This window comes from Vanellus vanellus (assembly GCF_965231255.1).
Source record: "Vanellus vanellus genome assembly, chromosome: 19".
Lineage (NCBI taxonomy): Eukaryota > Metazoa > Chordata > Aves > Charadriiformes > Charadriidae > Vanellus > Vanellus vanellus.
In genome coordinates, this window is record NC_138924.1 from 9,711,265 (window position 1) to 9,731,659 (window position 20,395).

At 37.3% G+C, this 20,395-nt stretch overlaps 1 protein-coding gene across 1 annotated transcript in view; it reads left to right on the forward strand.

Annotated features, from left to right (window-relative positions):
- Positions 1-20,395, forward strand: part of MED13 (mediator complex subunit 13) — a 54,934-nt gene that overhangs the window by 20,394 nt on the left and 14,145 nt on the right. Inside the window, exons 4-14 of the mRNA XM_082493290.1 lie at positions 6,190-6,335; positions 7,425-7,622; positions 8,531-8,725; positions 9,683-9,845; positions 10,138-10,248; positions 12,262-12,945; positions 16,917-17,133; positions 18,050-18,134; positions 18,521-18,642; positions 19,834-19,924; positions 20,094-20,308. Of these exons, the coding sequence (XP_082349416.1) occupies positions 6,190-6,335; positions 7,425-7,622; positions 8,531-8,725; positions 9,683-9,845; positions 10,138-10,248; positions 12,262-12,945; positions 16,917-17,133; positions 18,050-18,134; positions 18,521-18,642; positions 19,834-19,924; positions 20,094-20,308 (2,227 nt within the window). The remainder of the gene's footprint in view (positions 1-6,189; positions 6,336-7,424; positions 7,623-8,530; positions 8,726-9,682; positions 9,846-10,137; positions 10,249-12,261; positions 12,946-16,916; positions 17,134-18,049; positions 18,135-18,520; positions 18,643-19,833; positions 19,925-20,093; positions 20,309-20,395) is intronic.

Genomic DNA, 20,395 nt, shown 5'->3' on the forward strand with positions numbered 1-20,395 from the left:
AGAACAAAGCGTATAGTGTAATGTATTGTAGAATAGAAGACGATGTAGTGCACATTGAACCATGTGGTCAGGTATGTAATTCCTCAAGACTTATTCTTTGGCAGTTAGGTTTTGTTTTCTGTCCTGTGCTGGTTGCTATAGCGTTGTCTCTCAACCTGGTGAAAGTGGGGGGAAAACCACCAACAAACAAATAAGTGAATATGAAAGGTCTTGGGGCTTCGTGGTGTGTGTGTCACCTTAAAACCTTTTCCATTTAAATCTTTACTTCCAAAAGAACCTATTTAATTATAAATGTGTTCTTCAGCCCAAGAATTTACTATAGAAGGCTACTGTCACCTTTTAAAAAGGAACTTCTTTGGTACTTTAAATTTGTTTAAGTGGCATGCCAAAATAATCTTTAGTGAAGAATAACTATTTGGAGATGCTTCTATTTGGGCAGCTGTGATGCATCAGTAGGGAACTGAGCATCAGTTCCTAGTCATGATATATTGATCCTTGGTCAAAATGCCCTGAAGGATTCTTGGTGCTGGCCAATATGTACCAATTTTTGTCAAACATTTCATAACAGCCCGAAACAATGATGGGTATTAAATAAAAACTTAAAACTGTAGTTGAGTTGATTGTTCTCTTAAACAAGGTGTGTTCTACTCTATTGAAAGAGAAATGGTAAATATGAATTATGGCAGGCATTAGTTCTGGAACAGTAATTTTACTTTGCAATATCCATTTTCCTTATCTAGGAAGCGGCAGTAGAAAGTATATAGTTTAGAAGGATATGGTAAATATTTTGGAAGGGTTATCAGTGCTTTGACTTGGTAAGCCACTCATGGTTCAACTCAGAAGTAATTTACAAAGACAATCTAGGAAAATATGAGATAGTAATTATAAAACAAAAAAACACCCCACAAAAACCCCAACATATTCTTTCAGCTGAAACATTTGGATGCTTTTTTGAATTTACTTTTAAATGGGCTATAGGGTTTTTTAGTTGGAGACTTCCTTGTTGCTTCTGATGTTGCACCTCCTTACCTTTCAGCCTTAGTGTAGTGCTGATTTGAAGTATGCAATCTAGTGAAGAGTGGATTAGTGAGGTTCTAATGCAGCTAATGTTTGTGAAGCACTTTGAAGATATAAAGCTCTACGCAAGTACTAATGTGGATGAAAAAGCAGACCTAATTACCTTTATATCAAGAAGGTATTTTCAAATTTGCTAGTGGAGATGTAGAAACCTCATGTATGTCTAAATTTTAGTTTTTATACAAATGTATTTTTATGGAGCATAGCTGAGGATAGAAAGTTGCTTAAAATAGCATTACTTCCAAAGAGTGTCTCTTTTTTTTTTTTTTTTTTTTTTTAAATTTTATTTTTAAAGTTGCTTTCATTATTGGAACTCATTCTGACTGAATTCTGGTGTGTTCATATCAAAATTCATAAAGAATGCTTATTCTGATGACACTTTATAACATCTGTATTCAAGAGATCAGTTGGAAACTGGTTTATTGATATTTAAGTTCTGTGATTAGGACTTTAATGAAATTAAGTTAATTAGAAATATTAATGGAATAACTTCATATTCAGGTTAAGGCAAGAAAATGAGATATAGGATTTTGTTTTCAGAATTTTCTGTTAAAATTCTGTCCTCTGCTCTTAGGTCTTATGTATGCACATGCAACAACAACTGACTGCAATTGTGAAAGTACAAAAAAAAAAAAAAAAAAGGAAGGGATATCAATACTAGCTTCAAGAGAAGCTGTTATTTTTTTGCTGTATCTGTACCTCAAAGACTTCACTGATTCTCTCTGCATGCAGGACAACAGTTCTGAGCATTGAGGTATAGGTATTTTTTTATATTTCAGTCATGAGATGCTCTGCACAAATTATCTAGTGATCTTCTGAGCTATTTAAAAAAGTCTGCAAATAAAAGCATAGGATGAACTCTGTGTTACCAGGCAGGAAACCACCAGCTTGCTTTCTGCTATTGTGTCCTTGACTGAATTGTAAAGGTAATTTGCCTATTTACACCAAAGTGATAAGTAGGTACGCTTTTGTCTTGATTAGGATTTTTGGCTCTGAGGTGAGTTGCTGAAAATAGGAGAGAGAAAGTCTTACAGAAATGGTGGACATATATCAATATATAGATGTCATTGTGTGTTGTTGTTTTTTTTGTTGTTTTTTTTTTTTTTTTTTTTAAAATAGGTTACGGTAAGGTTTGATAAGATTCCTCCTAAGCTGAGGTTGAGGCAGCATTATGTAATAGCAGTCAGTCTCTGGAAAATTAAGGAATTGGAGAATATACAAATATATTAAAACAAAACAAAACCCCCCCAAAAACCCCAAAACCAACATAAAAACAACACACCAAACAGCAAAACCAAGCAAACAAAAAACCACCCCAAAACCCTAAAACCATGCATGTTTAGAGACTTTCTTGCTAAGTCCATAAAATAGTGTATGTAGGGGCATCCAGTAACTTAGAGCTCTGGTTCTTAGTTTTCTTTCCTCCTTTTCTCCACTCCCCTGCAAAGACCTTCAGTACAGTTTTGTATTTTTTTTTTTTAATTAGGATTCTTTATTGTATTTCTTGCGATTATTTGACGTGCCTTGATATTTCCTAAAGTTTTGTAACCTAACAGAGATTTTGATGCCAAACATGAAGAAACAGTCTCTGAGCATGACTAGCTAGGAAGAAATTTTATGCTATGTTTGAGTGCATAAAGTGTTAGTTTTTCCTTTCATGTTAAGCTTTAGTTAAAAGATGACTGATGTTTTCAGGAGATACTGTGTGTACCATGTGGAAATCTGTTTCCCTTAGCTTGAATTTAAGGACAGCACTGGTTTTACTACATATTTCTACTATGAAACAATATTATCCTATGTGAATAAAATGCCTTTGCTGCACCTCTGAAAGTACTGAAACAAAAACCTGAGGTGGTGCACATAACTTCGTTGTTTAACATTTAAATCTAGAACCAGAATTAGTGAATATTTTATAATGTTTTGATTTTTCTAGAATGAATTGTACCGTGGCAGATGTGCTCTCCCGGCCGTACAAGTAGTGTGCTTGCAGCTTGCATGCCAAAGCTGGTTGAATGATGTCAGTGACAACAATGGCTACTCTCTTACTTTATTATTTTGTTGGAAACTTCTCCCCTGCTGAGTGGGGGGAGAAGAGAGTTATAATTTTGGTTTTTTGTGTGTTTGGTTGTTTTTTTTTATTTGGCTTTAGCGTGATGACCTTGAATTTTCCTTGCTACTTCTTAGGACTAGTTTTGCAGTGTAATGAATTGAAATGCTTCTGTTATCATGCTGATGCTTCTCTTTGTCTTGGTTTATTTGAATTCCATCAGATTATGCTACAATTGTCTGCCCTTTATCTGTGTAATAATGTGATGTTTACAAGGGACATAGCCTAATTGCATTTAAAGTGTATTTAAAGAATATGTGCTTTTATTTTTAAACTTTGTCTCACTTATAGTAAGCTTCTAAATTGTTATCTGTCTCTCAGAGAGCAAGAACACTGTCCACTCTTTCACCTTAAACCATCCAATATGATTTTAAAATAAAATTCAGTTTGAAAATTGTCTTCAACTGTTTGCATAAGGATTAAAGTTCAAGCAGATTTCCGTATAGGAATTTAGTGGTGTTTGCTAACCATGTGACTTCACTTGAACTTGAAATCATCAACAAGATGCTTAGCTCCATCATCACTGCATTTTGGAAACTAACTTTACAAGGATTCCTGGGCAGTATGTTATTTCATCTGCAGGGAGTATTCTGTCCAGAGTTGGATTACTGAAGCAGTTGTGCTATGTAGTTGTCAATGAATAGTGATAATTCACTTGTATATCTGGGTCCTGGCTTTTTTTGGTCCTAAACCACAATTAAAATTGAGCAGCAGACCAGCATACCACCGCAGACTTGGTGCACCTTGAAAACCGTTAGGCCTCAGTCAGGGTCAGCCGCTTAGAGCAGTTCCTCATTGAGTTCGCTTCATGGCCTGCTTGAAGTTACCGTACTAAAAAACGTGCTGCGCTTCCTGTTCCTCCTTGAACGGTTTGTGGGTTCTCTCATCCTTGAAGTGTTTGAGGTCCCTAATTTCAAATCTGCTGGTAGGTAAAGCCCTGTATTTAACACTAGCCTTCTGTCTCCTCGTTGCGGTGTCTGCCCTGGTGGCTGCTCTTTGAGGCTTTGGGGTGAGAGTCAGTGAACCGATTTAATCTCCGTTTTCATAGATTGAACAGGCTCTGCCAACTCCAGAAACCTTTTTTTTTTTTTTTTTTTCTTTCTTACTGTTTACTGTCCTACCATCTACCTGCTGGTGGAGGAAAGAAACATCTTGGAAACGACACTAGAGATGTATCCAGTAGCTGTGCCTGTGGAGGTTGCAATTTAATAAGGCTGCTCAGGTGCTTGGAGTTGGTCAGCTCTTCGTGCTCTGAAAGTCTGTATCTTTCTCAGGAATGCAAAACTTGCTTTGCGTTCTCATGCTGTAGACTAAGAAATGCAAGCGTTTCATGAGGTCAGAGAGCATGCACATGGTCCTGGGTGTTAGTTGATGGGGTCTAATTTTATTTTTTGGATAAACAGTGGTGTTGCATTCATAAAGTCTTTTTAGGCTACAGTACCTCATGGAGTGTCTTCTCCATTTGACCTTGCAAAAAATGCACTAGTATCTTCTATTTAGTCTGTTTCTCTCAACTGGTTTCATTTTTTTTTTTCCCTGAGACTGAGCAGGTGCATGATGCTGCCTTCCTAACAGAGAGGGATTTGTTTTCTGTTCAGTAGTTTTATGAAGTACTTTTAAGCTTCTCCTTGACTTTCATTCTTCGGTTACTGAGATGGTGGACCTAATTTAATGTCCAATATGAATAGCATCTTCTTGCTTTTAAACATCTGTTCTTTTCCTATGGGAGTGTATTAGTCTGGCAGACACTTGAGATAACTTGTAGCTAATATAACTGAAAATTGCTGTGCCTGTACAACTTCTTTAAAAAGGAGGAAAAAAAAAAAGTTATTTCAGATGGAACTGGGTATGAAGATGTAATGTTTCTGTGGCAGCCAGGCAGGAGTCTGCTTTTTTTTTGCCTTCCTGCTCTATTCTTGCTCTTTAATTAAAATTGGTAAAATATATTTCACATAAGCCACTGAGTTGATTTGGATGCAACATAAAATATTTTGATAGCTGTACTTGCAGGGGTTTATCTATCTATCTATCTATATTTTTTAACAAAACAACAGCTAGCAGATCTGCAAAAATTGGGAAATCTCTGAAGTGTGGTCTTGGGAGGTAGATGATTTCATGGAGTTGCCAACTACTAACTATGTACAGCACTGTGAAAACAGCATTTAATTCAGAGTTAAAGGAAGGAGATTTATTGTTGGGGTGTTTTTTTGCTGTACAGGACTGTTTTTGTGTTTGTTTTTTTTAAAAACTCTGAGAGAAGCTATTAGTGAAGCATCACATATTAAACATTGATACTTGCTTTAATTACTTTAACAATGACTTAAGCTTTGGGGTTTTTTAATTGATTGTATCTTCCCTTTTGTGTGTTGGTATGTGATTTCATTTTTACTTACTTGATTGGCTTCAGGAGCATGAACATAAGATTCAATTAACAAAAAACAAACCAAACCCAACACTTCTCAAAGCTGTTGCCATTCTTCTTCCTGTTTTTAAATAAGTGACTTTTTGGCTAATATTAAATATAAATCTTAAAATATAAATTCTGCTTAGTACATCTGTGACAGGAGAACCTAGATATGACCTCATTAAAATTAATATATGTTCAGAAATATTTTTATAGATTTAAAATAAATACATCAGATATAAAAGTATTGAGTCATAGTTTTCTTTGTCTTGCAAAAAATTGTGCTTTTAATTGCCTCCGGGCCTCAAAATGTAAAGTGTTAGTCTAGAGATTGAAAACTTAGTGTTGTTTTCTAACTGATTGATCTTTGGTTTTCTCCCTAATGCTGGAATAATTTGGAAATGCTCCAAGGGAATGTGTATTTAGCATTTTCCTGCTATTTGGGTAGAAGGGATTTTCGGTTATTTCATTGATGAATATTTTGGGAGGAAATACCTTCAAACTAGTGAGAAAGCCGTCGACTGAGTTTAAGTTCTATATTTTTTTTTTTTTTTTTCTCTCCATTCCACCCCCTGCACCCTCCCCACTTCTCTTTCCCCAGCGAGCACTTGTCCTGCTCATTCACCTTCTTCTTACATGGAGATAGCAATGTTTGCACCAGTGTGGAAATCAGTCAGCATCAACCTGTGTACCTGCTTAGTGAAGAACATCTCACTCTCGCCCAGCAGTCTAACAGCCCTTTTCAAGGTAGGTTTTGCCAGCCAGTAGCGAGTATTGAAAGAAATCAATCCTTTGAGTTGCTCAGAAATGAGGACTCGTGGCAAAGAGTGGAGGTGGGAGCAGAGGCTTTATCTGTTTTGTATTGATTATGCGTTCTCCCCAAATGTCCCCTGTCTTGACAGAGTCAGAAGCCAGCTGGTGTGTCTCAGCTCTTCTGCAGGTGGATGATTTCCATATTTATCCCTTGGCATGTAGCCAAATAACTTGTCTTCATGACACAATAAACTTAATTTCTAAGTACTGTCCTACTGGGGACTTAAATATTTTGCTTTTTCAATGTTCTTTATAAACCCCACATATCTTCATCAACTTCTCTTTTAAAAGTCCGTTTCTGACTCAACGTACTTAACCTATTCACTCTCCCTACCCCTTTTTATTTGGCTCTTCCTTGCCTGTAAATTCCTTTGGTTCCACCAGCAGATGCAGGCTATGCTCTCGAAGACAAAGGAGTGATGGGGCCTGAGTCTGGTTAGTGGGCTGTTTGATCTTTCTCTGTCTTAGACTCACTCGTGTTGGCTGTAGAAATCAGTTCTCCTGCATGACCACACACTGCCCTTCTTTATTAACGCTCAGTGTCCAAACTTGCTTTTTTTGAATGCAATTTAACAGCAGCTGTGCTTTCCTAAAATGGACAAGACTAAACACGAAACAGATTACTCCACTGTATATACATTGTTGTTGTAACTGTACCAAGCAGAATGAAAAGATGAGGAAACACCTTAACTCTGATGGAATTTGAAATAATGTTTCTTTATCCTACCTGTGTGTTAGAGACTCCTTGCTAGTCAAGGTGAAAACTTGCTAGTTGTCTGTTTAAATAGATGAATTTGTAATTGTTATTGTGATACCTTCAATTCTTACTGTACACATGTTTAACAATGTGTACCTATTACCAAAAACTTGTGCAGTATAGTAAAATGTGATCAGACTGCATCCTGACTTAAGATGGTAAGTTGTTTATTTGGTGTGGCTGAAATAACAGTAATGCTATTTCAAGGGGGAAGAGTGAATTTTGTTTAGATATAATCTCCAATGCATTTTTATTTATCTTTTTAGTTATTCTAAGTCCCTTCGGATTAAATGGCACGCTCACAGGGCAGTCATTCAAGCTTTCAGATTCATCGACAAAAAAGCTTATTGGTGAATGGAAACAATTCTATCCTGTCACATCTAACTTGAAGGAGGGATCTGAAGAAAAACAGGAAGAAATGGATTGGGAGGATGATTCTTTAGCAGCTGTTGAAGTCCTTGTCGGTGAGTGGTCTGATTACCTTTTAATTACGGAAATAAACTGGCCAATTAGGTCTGCAAAATTCTGAATGCAAAATAACCCCCTTTTATTCTTTTGGCAACTATTTGCAATTGCTGTTGACCTTTTGTTTTTCTGCTTAATGCTCAGGCCTATTTAAAATGAGTTGCTGCTTAAAGTGGGTTTTGCAGACCTATTAGTAGGAGGGTATTTATGTGCCCTAAGAAGCAAGATTGTTTTTTAAAATAAAAAAGATTATCAAGCAACCCTAGACTATCACTGTTGACATCTGAGATGCATCAAAAGCATGTTGTGCTTTTTCAGATTCTGTGCAAATTCAAACGGAACAGACGTGCCTTTCAGGGATGTCTTCAAAACCACAATCCTGGAGAACTTAATGTACTCAGGCACTGCATTTATCTGCTGCTGTTCCTAAAATCTAAGCCCCTGGGCCACAGCAGTTTGTTCCTTTGCTGTGGGCTATTGACCTTTGATTTGCCAACTAATGTAATCATTTCTTTGTAACGAGTGTTACAAGCTTGTATTGCAGTGATGGCTGGAGACCCTGATGATGATGGGGAGGGGGAGTATTGTCGGTTTTAAGTGATACTAAAAGGTATGTTCTCAGTTGTCTGTATAAAACAAAATGATAGAAGCAAGTAGCAGTGCCAGGGCTGTCTCTGCCTGTGTATATAAAAGTCTTTTTTATTCATTCACCCAAGTCTTCTGTATAAACCAAATCATAAAGTAATGATGATGGTGACAACAGAGACTTTATGTCCAAGGATAATGCCTTAGTAGGTAGAAAAGGTAGGTAAACTTCTGAGTGACTGGTAAAATGATCCATTTGTTGATTATTTTAAATGTTAGGTTTTGGTAAACCACTCTAAAATCAACTTGCTCTTTTTTTCAGCTGGTGTGCGAATGGTATACCCAGCATGCTTCGTTCTAGTTCCTCAAACAGACATCCCTGCTCCTACTACGGTAGGGGCATCACACTGTTCAACCACTTGCTTGGGTGTCCACCAAGTGCCTGCTTCCACAAGAGATCCTGCCATGTCTTCAGTAACTCTGACCCCACCGACGTCTCCAGAAGAAGTTCAAACAGGTACAGTAAATTTAGCTTCTGCATGTGGGGAATCATTTTGATGGCTTCGCCTGTTTGGAAAGGATTCAGATATTCTCTGTTCAACTGACTTGTTAGCAAAAATCACGTTTCTTTAGTCATAAGTCTGTTGTAAAACCAATTTTTATTGTTCAGTTGTGGGCAAAATTAACTTGAATACTTTTATAAGTTGATGAAATGAGGACTGCTTTTGTAGCTGATGTTGTTTTCTAGTACTTCAAATTTCTGTGGTCAAGTTTGGTTCCCCGCCCTCCCCTCACCATGTGTGTTTGTGTGCATGTATGCATTCTGGCATAGCTTTATAAACCTCATTGTGTGCCTCGGTCATTAGTGAGCAAGGTGATGTGTTGAGCCTTTTTCATGGTCCAAGGAAGACTTTTTTGTAGTTAAGTTTCCAGTAAGGCTTTGTGCCCTCTGAGCTGTGTGCTGAGTAGTGGTTAAGGTAGACAGCTTTAAGTCAAAGCTGATAGTTTCATGTGGCTTTACTTACAGTTCTCTTTGTGCAGAAGAGATTTTGATTATTTCTCCCTTCCCCCCCCCCCCCCAAGGTCTTCCATTACCTTAGTTTGGCCCTTTTTTTTTTTTTTTTTTTTTAAATAATACTGTTAAATTTGCTAACAGGTACCTTTGCTCAAGTTTTCCTAACGTATGAGCAATATTATTTTCTTTTTCAGGTCTATAGTTTCTTGGAAGAAAAAGAATAGCCATCCCAGTTATGACATAAACATATATGGTACCTTTTTTTTCCTATGAGAGGGAACCACGTTACAATAATCAGTTGCTATACCTAAATTTTCTGTTTGTTTTTATTTCCTAACATTGATTTAAGAAGATACTTTTCTTCCTAAGATGTTCCTGTGGTGGTTGAATTGGAGTAATAGTGGTTGTGAGTGTATTGCCTCATTGCCTAAAACTATTTCCTCTGGTGCTGCTTTTCAGTTGATGCTCAATCTGCCCAGAAATGGGTGAAGTTTTCTTCAGTTTCTGATGGATTTATCTCTGACAGTACTAGCCATCATGGTGGCAAAATACCTAGAAAGCTAGCCAATCAAGTGGTGGACAGAGTTTGGCAAGAATGCAATATGAACAGAGCACAGAACAAGTATGTACTCGTTTTGTGAAGCTAAAAATACCCGTGGTATCTTGTGTGTTCACTGTAGAAAGTAGTTCTGTTAGAGATGCTGTGACTGCTTTACTCTTAGTAATAAAACATTTTTAAGAAGTTAATTTGTCCCTAACTAGTAGTTTGTTTAGTTCTCAGTTTAATATGTTAGTAAAAGGCTATTTGTAACTTCTTTGCTGAATCCTGTGTCACAAAGCTGCTCTTGAGGTTTGACAGAAGATAAGGAAAGAGCATATATTGATCCCAAATAACTCCCAATATTGAATCATAGGAGGAAGTATTCTGCTACATCAAATGGCTTGTGTGATGAAGAGACAGCTGACAAGGTAGCATCCTGGGATTTTGTTGAAGCCACGCAGAGGACAAATTGCAATTGTTCAAGGTACAGTACTTGGCAAAGCTGCAGTCCAACAATGTACATTGAGATTCAAGTGCTCAGAAGAGGGCTCGTGATGACTCCTTTAGGAGTAATTAAGCAATAGCTGCTTGTAGGAATGCTGTAACAAAATTTGTATCTCACATCCTAAATGTCATTGTAGGTCCTGAAACTCTGCCCAATAAGATAACGCAGTTTTTATTCAAGTTAGTCATCTGAGTGGGCCTATCGGCAGTTCAGTGACAACTTCTGAGTCTTGAGCTGGAATTCCTTTAGGCATGCATATGGTAGAAACTATCTCATGGGCAACTTTCCCGAGCTGCAATGGAAAGCAATGCCTATTTATTTAGGAATTAAGAAGAGGGCTGTGCCATTAGCCTTGAAGGGAGAAAGCTGTTTAATCACAGCAAGACGATTGTAGCATTGTGTCTTGATGAATATGAATACAAAACAAAACAAAAACCAAAACCTGCTTTACTTTTTGGGAAATATGACATTCCATGGGTGGTTGTATATGGAACTGCTTTTCTGTGAGTTGATTGCCAGTATGTTTTTTATATTAGAGGGGGGAGGAGGATCAAAACACAAGGGGAAAGTCTAAATTTAACTTCCAGTTTTGTTATGACTTTTGTTTTGAAGCTATGCAATGACAGACTGTTAATACAGGTGTTTAAAATAAATGGAAACATTAATGTCAGTGAATTCTCAATTTTTGGACTTACGGCAGAATACTAATCTCTAGGTGACTCAAGTGTTGCAAAGGTTTAAACGCTTTCTCTGATTTAAATGTTACACTGATTACCTTGCAATGAATATTGGAATCTTTAAAAAAAAAAAAAAAGTCTGGAGGATGTAGCATTTTGAAAGAAAGGAAATTTTTCCTCCTTTATCGAAAAGGTTGGTTTAAGTTCTGTGCCAATACTTGTGTCCTGAGAAGAGCTGGGAGATGGCGAAGGATTAAACATTCTGTTAAAGGAGAATGTAGATGGGATAGCACTAGTTAAGAGAAAACAATCAATTAACTGTCTGAGGTGTGTATTAGAAATACGCAGTTGCCTACAGAGAAATTGCAAAGACTTAAAACCCCTTATTTTTCTCCGTGTTTTGAATTCTAAGCAGTGAAAAACATCTGCACGAGAGTTTAAAGTAAAAGTAGATTTTGAGACCTTACATTTTATTCCTGCCTGATCTTGTGGTTTGGTTTTTTTTTTTCTTTTTAAAACAAGTTGCATGCTGCTTAACTTTCCTAATGGAAGAGTGGCAAAGAATACCCAGGCACGAAGGGTGTACTGCAGTTCAGTAGCTTAATCATAAACATTTCATTCTAGACTTTAATGTCTGTCATTCTGTCAGGTGATCTAAAAAGTTGGCATCTTGAACTTCAAGATGAAATATTTAAGCTCAAGTGCACTTATACTGGAAAAACCCAACTGTATTAATGCAGTCAAGACATTGAGGTTTTTCTTTATTCCACACTTGCTAAATTTGTAGGTAAATAGCGACAAAAGCTTTGAAATAATGACTTGTAGAACAGAGCTTATCTTCTAGTTTCTTGATGTTAATTTTCCACTCCTTAACCCATAGAGACCTGGACAGCCCTAGTGGTTAATACAGATGCTTGAATTCAAGAAGTCATTCACTAATTCATATGTTGTTCTACTGAGTCATCAGTGTTGGCAGAAGTTAAAAGCAACAATGTGTTCATGTGACTATCTATTTCTGTTAAAAGCAGTTATAAAATACTGTCCTCAGTTATGAGGATTATGTGCGTGTTTTGCTCGTAAGGCAGCTTTCCCAGTTTTTTTAAAAGCTATTCTAAAATCTTGCAATGCTACTCAAGTCATTCAAATTAAGTTATGATCAGAAAGAGGTAGCTTCACTTCAGAATGGTATCAGTTTCAGACTTCTATAATTGGCTGTTTAATGGCTTAGAAGTGGGTTCTTATCTAGTGAAAAAGAACATGATAGGCATATTTGAAAGATTAATGTGAAGTATTTTCCCCTATATTAATTCTGCAGGCACAAAAATCTCAAACCAAGAAATTCAGGTCAACAGGGGCAGGCACCACCTGTGGGCCAACAACAGCAAGCAGCTCCAAAGCACAAGACAAATGAGAAGCAAGACAAAGGGGATAAGCCACAGAAACGCCCTTTGACTCCTTTTCATCATCGTGTATCTATCAGTGATGATGTTGCCATGGAGGCAGATTCAGCGAGTCAGAGGCTTGTGATGACTGCACCAGACAGTCAAGTGAGATTTTCAAATATCCGAACTAATGATGTAGCAAAGACTCCTCAGATGCATAATGCTGAAATGGCAAATTCACCTCAGCCACCACCACTTAGTCCTCACCCGTGTGACGCGGTCGATGAAGGGGTAGCTAAAGCTCCTTCTACTCCTCAAAGTCAACACTTCTACCAGATGCCAACACCAGACCCCTTGGTTCCCACAAAAACAATGGAAGACAGACTTGATGGCTTGTCTCAGCCTTTTCCAGCTCAATTTCCTGAAGTTATAGAGCCTACAATGTATGTTGGTACTGCAGTGAATTTGGAGGAAGATGAAGCTGATACTACTTGGAAGTATTATAAAGTTCCAAAGAAAAAGGATGTGGAATTCTTACCACCTCAGCTTCCAAATGATAAGTTGAGAGATGATCCAGTAATACCTGCTGGACAGGAAAACGTAACATCAGTTACAGAGTAAGTAGTACTTAATACTATAGTAATAACATGAGGAAGTGAGGAAATTGAAAGGCCAAAGGCAGTAGTTTCTCGTTATGAACAAGCTTGTCACTAAAGCGTAATGTTCTCATCAGCTCAAGCAGTAATGCTGACTGTGTGAGCGTAACTGTCTGTGCTGTCCAAGAAGATAATACTTGTGAAATGTGCACGAAGCACATATATGTAGTAAGGCTTTCCAGCTTTTTCTCATTAGAACTTGGATTTAGCAGATGGCAATAAAGTTTTTCTACTGTAAAACTAATCTATAGCCAAATTATGCCTGTTTGAGACTTAGTGTCCTGTCCCATGTGTCTGTGTCATGCCCCCTCCCCTATCCCCCCCCCCCAAAAACCCTTCTTATTTTAATACATGCTTGCTTCATTATTTGAAGAAAGCATGGGTGTCTTGGCTGCAGGCTTACCCTGTTAAAGATCAAGTTTCTTCTATCTCAGTTCTGCTCGTCTTTATTCAGATGGGCTCTTAGATTTTCTAAGTTGGTATTTAAATGGCTGATGGGAACAATGAGGAAGCTGGTCTGGTTTCCTGGAAGATGTTAACTGTAATGTAGGCTGCAACAACTTTCTAATCAGGAATTTCTCTTCGGAACATAAACTGGCGTTCTTATGCATAGTGCATTCTCTCTGTGTTGCTGTTCAAAAGGCTTAAGGATTTGAGGTTATCATTCGAAGAAAACAAGTGACTGGTGTGTCTACTGTTACTGCTCTTGGACCTCAGATCATACGGGAAACCCTCGTTCATTGAACAAAGCTTGTCTAACCTGAAGAAATACTGAGACAGTTAAGACTAGATCCTTGTTAGAACCTCAGCCTTTGAGCTACAGGAAATGTATTTGAGAATATTTATTTTATTTTAACACAAGCTAATATTGTCTTGAAATAAAGTATGTGTCATCTATAGTTATTTTTAAAAAGTTTTTTTTTTAATAAATATAATTTACTTCTGAAAGCTAGTGTGATTGAGGTCCAGGTTTTAAAGTGTTCTAGTCTGCTGCTGTCTATTTCAATCAGAATAAAGGAATTGGTCCCTTTTTTGATAGTGACTAAGTTTTAATAAATTGTGGAGTTTAGAGGCAATGGAGAAAAAGAATAACACTAGTGGGTTTAGTGTTAAAACTTACATTTGAGTTTTACTGTGGAATGAATCAACGTGGATTTTCTTTACCAGTTAAAGCAAACTCAAACTCCCCAAAATGGATGACCACCACCGCAAAAAAAAACCCAAACCACCCACAAACAAAAACAACCCACCCATAAGAACAAAAAACCTGAAACAAAACCAATTGGCCTTCTTTGCTGTTGTACTGCATAAGAAATTCTTCCTGTCATCCACCTTTTCCAACACTTCCTGGGAGGACATGCTTCAGGAAAAGGATGGTAATGGGGAGCCACAGGTGCTGATAGGGCTGTTCATAGCTTAGGATTGTGATCGAGGGATACAAAATGCATCCAGAGTTGACTCTGTCAACTCACTTGCTGTTGATTATTTTTGGTCCAAATTTTTTTTTTTTCCTGTTTAGGTGAAAGGAGACTCTTAATGTGACCCCTATCAAATTATTGAGGGTTTTTTCTTCTCTCCCTTTTTTTTTTTTTTTTTCCCCTTTTTTTTTAAGCAGTTAGTTTACTTAATTTGTGGTAGAAGAGTTGTAGCAGCTACTCACAAGACTGGAATTTTATGTTGATTTTCTGTTTCATTGCTGGCAATGGAAAGTCACTGGTGGCAGTCACATTGACTTTGCTGCGTAGGAAAGCTGTGAGAAGAAGCAAATATGCTATAGCTGTTGGTCTGGTCTCATACACATTTTTATAGCCATATCTTTTGTGTTCACTGTTTAAGAGTTTACATTAGCTGATGCATGTCTCAACTCTTTCAAGATGTGCATTTATAGGATTTTTAGTGGTGATTTTGCCTTGAATTCATTTCAGCCAACCAGATAGAGAAATATATGCTCTACTTCAAATTTTTCTTTTTTATGTTTAAAACACGGTCTTTCCTTGTGTGACTTCTAGTTTGATTTAACAACTTATTGAACTTTTTTTTTTTTTTTTTTTTTTTCCTCTGGAGTATCTGGCTAGTAACTTCTCTTCCTCTGTGGGGTCAAAAATACTGGAAGGTGCTACTTGCTTTCACTATTTATTTTTCCTTGTGTTTAATTCCTTCATCCTAGAAAGTCGTTCCCATCTTGTTCTTTTTTTTTTTTTTTTTTTTTTTTTCCGGATGGTAATTTTTGCAGGATTTAGAAAAGAGGAAATTCTCAACTCCATGGAGTGCTACAGCAGACACAAAAGCCAACAGTGCTTTACACATAGCTGCACCCGTTGCACTGTTGTCTGGGGACAATCATGCTGTGGTGGTCATGCCTAAAACAGGATTTTATTGAGCATGGATGACCAGCATGGATGGATTTGACAATGTTGTTGGCTGTGAGGTGTTTTTTTGGAAAGCTTATTTCTAGGAATTCTTTTGACAAATGGAAACTGTTTCTGTCTCCTTTCTCATACCACATAGTTGACAGGGATGTACAAGGCAGTGAGGAGGACTCTGAGGAATCACTGTCCTTTTTTGTCTGCAGAATTTCAAGGCTGAACTCTTTGAATTGTTCTGTATCATGCTTTTCTTTCTTTCTGGTCTCTCAGAGGAGAAATGTAAGCCTATCTTATTCTAAACTCCAGATTAGTGTTTGCATCTAGGCTGTCAAAAGCCCTACTAATTGTGAGACGCATTAGATTTTTCTGGGATAGCATTGCCTTTTGGATAGAGGCTTGAGAAGGGAAAGGATAGATACGTTGGAACTTGTGTTTGGACTTGAAGTATCCCTCTGTAATCTTCATCCTTGCAATGTCCTTCTTTCACTTTATGCCTGATACTTCTGTAAATGCTTCTCATTGGTCATTCTGTTGCAGTTTGGGAGGAAGGGGGTCTCGGAGCAAGAAGGAGTTGTGTACCTACATTAGTCTGACACTCCTGAAATACTTGTCTTGTTTGAAGGAATACCTTCCTCACGTGGTGCCTATTATACAGTGGGATGCATAAAATAAAGTTTGTTTGGGGGGCAGAAGGTAGAGGGGCATATGGATAGCTAATGATCATAACGCAGTTTTCTACTTGCCAATATCTCCTCTTGCTGATGCAACGTTATATCTGTGAAACTAATAATCCTGATATAAAAACTTAATTTCTGCATACTTACCAACTCCATTTTTGGCTGCAAATGCTAAGAGAAATGCTGACATGTAAATGCGTGTTCATTATTCTCATGAGTAAATTAGATATTGGTGTGTGGCAAGCTTCGTTTGTATTGATACAAGTGATGTAAATGACTACTACACGTAGTGGCGTTTGTGTGCTTTAGTAGTGGTTATTGCTTGGGCTGTTCGGAAAGCCAGGTTTTGTGTACAACAGTGTTGGTCTGTTTGTGGTGTTAGACACAGCTGGGTATTGGAAGGGTTGGCATACTTCCTACATTTAAGTGAATTAAATGTTCAGAAATTAGATTCTTAAACCTGAATTTTCCACATTTTAGTAACTTCTTTCCCATCATTTGTTTGGACATGGATGGGGAATGGGAGTGAGTAATTTTTTTAACCTGGTGAGTTTCTTTAATGGATATAGATAGTGTAATACATTTGTACTTTCTAATAAATGACAGCTATGACCTGGGATGAATTACTAATCTTTATCTGAATTGACAGTGCTTGAGGAGAGATGGGCAGAATGAATCACACTGCTGTATCTGACGTGTGTAAGAAGGTTATATTAAATGACTGATGATTTAATCTTTTTCCCAAAAAGTTTTCTGAAGCTGGGGTGGAAAGGAAGAAGGTGGGAAGGGATGATGAAGTTGTTCTTGTAAAGGCTGTGTGATAGCAAAACTATTTCCACATAATAAATGATAAATAATATTTTATGATTTTTATTTTTCTTCTGTTCAGATTAATGGTGCAATGTAGGAAACCTTTAAAGGTTTCAGATGAACTGGTGCAACAGTATCAGAGTAAAAACCAATACCTAACGGCAGCAGCGACAGAAGCTGACCAGGAACCTGAAATCGATCCTTATGCCTTTGTTGATGGTGATGTGGAATTCTTATTTCCTGATAGTAAAAAAGATAGGCAGAACATTGAGAGGGAAGCCGGGAAGAAACAGAAGGTGAGTAAAGGAGTGATGAGATGAAAACAAATTGCTGTAGTCACCAAATATAATTTAAATCCTTCTCTGTGTACTTAGAAGTACATTTAAAAAAAAAAAAGTATTCTAGCCGAAATGATCAATGAAATTATGCAGCATGCCTCTAAATACACCTAAAATTTTTTGGCACACTGGTGATGCTATTGCTTTACGGTTTATACTGTGAGAACACTGCTGGATCAGAACAAAAATCAATCTGGCTCAGTAGCCTTTCCGTAGAAATGAGCGATAGCAGGTGCTTGGGGAAGAGAGGAAGAATGAGGCAAGTGCTTTGTTCATGTGTGGAAAGATTTGGGGGTAGTGAGGTGAACTCCGACTAGTTCCCTGCTCAGTGAACTGATTTTTTTTTTTTTTTTTTTTTTTTTTTTTGTCTTGCACTGTAGCCAGTAACAACTATATGAGGTTGCTACTTAAAACGAAAGTACACCCTTCAAAAAAGGAGAAAATATAACTGCTTTGCGAACTTGTATATGAAATAAATTTGGTTATTAGGACTAGTTGTGTCTGTACACACTCCTGGTATTGAGAGTTTCATTCAATAACTAGTATAGTTAATGTATAGCATTTGATATCAAATGTTTTGCAGTAAGGTGGTGTAGCAATAATCCACAGCTTGCCTTTTAAATTTAGCCCCAACACAAAACCGAAGATTCTCATTCTTATCTGTGCTCTGTGTTGCTAGCATGTTGTCTGTATTCCAAGCTTCCTTCTCCCTGAGCAAGTACCACTAACCAGACCCACAGACTACACCTTGCTGAGCTAGAAGGCTAATGACAACCTGATACTTGTGATATGTACAAGAATTCCCTTAGGGAGATAAAATGCCCCCCACCTCCCCAATTAATTGAAGCAAAATTTTTCTACCTTTTTTTAATAGGCCGAGGATGGGACACCTAGTGTTACAGTTTTATCCCATGAAGGAGAGGATGCTATGTCTCTATTTAGTCCTTCTGTCAAGCAAGGTAAAGAGACTTTTTTTTTTCCTCCTCTTTTAATTGCAGTATGTTAATGATCTCTTGAATAGTCAATAGATTCTAATAGGCTGCTAAGTTTTAACTTTATGGTTTGTACTTCCCTGTCCCTTCAGAATTAGGAATCTGCTTGGAACACACTTTCTTTGTTGCACCTTGCAAATAAATGTTGGTTATAAAATCCAAAGGTTATAAAATTGAAGGGACCTCGCTTATGTGTAAGATAGTTGAGTCGAACTGAGAACATACTTCCCCCCCACCCCACCCCTTTTTTTTTTCTGTCCCTCAGATGTGGAAATAGTTCTTAAGATGTCCTTTTTTTTTTTTTAATAGATATATATTGCCAGTGTTTTTGTAATGTTTGTTTTTCTTTATAGATGCCCAACGTATTGCTGCTCATGCTCGCACTGCATCAACTAGCCTGTTCCATGAAACAGACTTAGTGGTCTCTTATACTGACCTTGACAATCTCTTCAATTCTGATGAAGATGAACTAACAGTAAGTGATGTGCAAAAGTAATGGCAGCTGCTAGACAAAAACCTGCAAGGAACAAGTATGTCTTTTTGTAGTTTTGGGTTGAGGTTTTTTGGCATTTGTAGGAGAGGTTACAAAACATGCATATAAGCAAGTGCCGCGGGTCCTCTATAGCAGACATACTGTTCTGGTTGACTCATACAATCCATATTTTTGATACAAACAAGGTTTTGACCTTATATCCTTACTGTCCAGCCTGCATATGCTTCTTGAATATACCTTTTGTTATAATTTTACAGATTTGACAGTGGTACTGGTGCTCTTTTCCTATGGTTTAGGTTCTGTTTAACTAGTCAGTAAAGGTAATACTGAAACTAAACAAAAACTTCTGAAAGAGAAGAGGCATTTAAACATGTGGACATTCTGCCAAATAAGCTGCTTCATTGCAGCAGTTATTATCTTGGAACAGTTTCTCTTGCAGTCTCTGATAGCTCTGAATCCATTATCTTTCTAGTTTCTATTTCAATACTGTTTGTAATCAGTTGTCTTTTCTGAACTGTACTTTGCTCCATGCTTAATCCCAAATCCCCTTACCCAGACAAAATGCCCATCAACTTTAATGGGAGCTGTAGCTGAGTAAGGGCTGAAGGATCTTAATGGCCATCAAAGGTCATCATTATATAAAGCAAGTGTATTTACTCTTAAACATGAAGACTCTTATTTTCTATAGACTTTAGTACTGTCTAAACATCGTAAAATCTCTTGTTCTTTTAATTTCAACAGCTTTTCTTCCCTGTGCCTCTTGTTCCAGGATTTGTGTTTCTCTATCTTTTCTATTCCTGTTCACATGGTAACATCAGTAATGTTAGCATGGCTTTGGGAGTGTGTATGTTTTTTCTGATAGATTGTGGGCACCCCTATTTAGCTTTTTTAATATGTCTGCTAACAGGCTAGGAGATATTTTATAACTGGCCTTTCATTTTAATAGCATCATGACTTGATGGGAGAGCATTCTCTGAGTTACAAGTATTAAGGAAGGACAAGTGTAACCCGAACTATGAACATTGGGCTTCTGATTAATTTTAGTTTTTCTAAATATTATACAAAGTCTCAGCTTTGTATGTCTACTACACATGAAATTTCCTGTTAGCAGGAAATATGAACATGTGTTCATGTCTGAAGTGATTTTATTACAATATGTCTTTACTTTTTTAGCCTGGATCTAAAAGAACAGTGAATGGCGCTGATGACAAATCCAACTGCAAAGAGGCAAAAGCAGGAAACCTAGACCCACTGTCATGCATAAGTAAGCTTTATTTGTTTTTTCTAAATAGAATACTAGCTCTAAACATTTGATTGCTAATATGTTGTGGGAATTTGGAAACACACTTCATTTGCCATACTGAAATTTTAAGACAAAGAAAATACTTCAAAATGTTTTTATGCTCTAAAGCCTACTTCTAATCTGAATTTAGGCACTGCAGATCTCCATAAAATGTATCCAACTCCACCATCTTTGGAACAGCATATTATGGGATTTTCTCCAATGAACATGAATAATAAGGAATACGGCAGTATGGACACTACACTTGGAGGAACAGTACTTGAAGGGAATAGCTCTAGTGTGGGAGCTCAGTTCAGGATCGAAGTAGATGAGGGTTTCTGCAGCCCCAAACCTGCTGAAATAAAGGTAGGTAGTGCTGGTAGTCCTGATAAATGTTTCTAATGATTATTGTTTCATTCGTTACTTAATCCTGAACAGGAACTGTGGGAAATC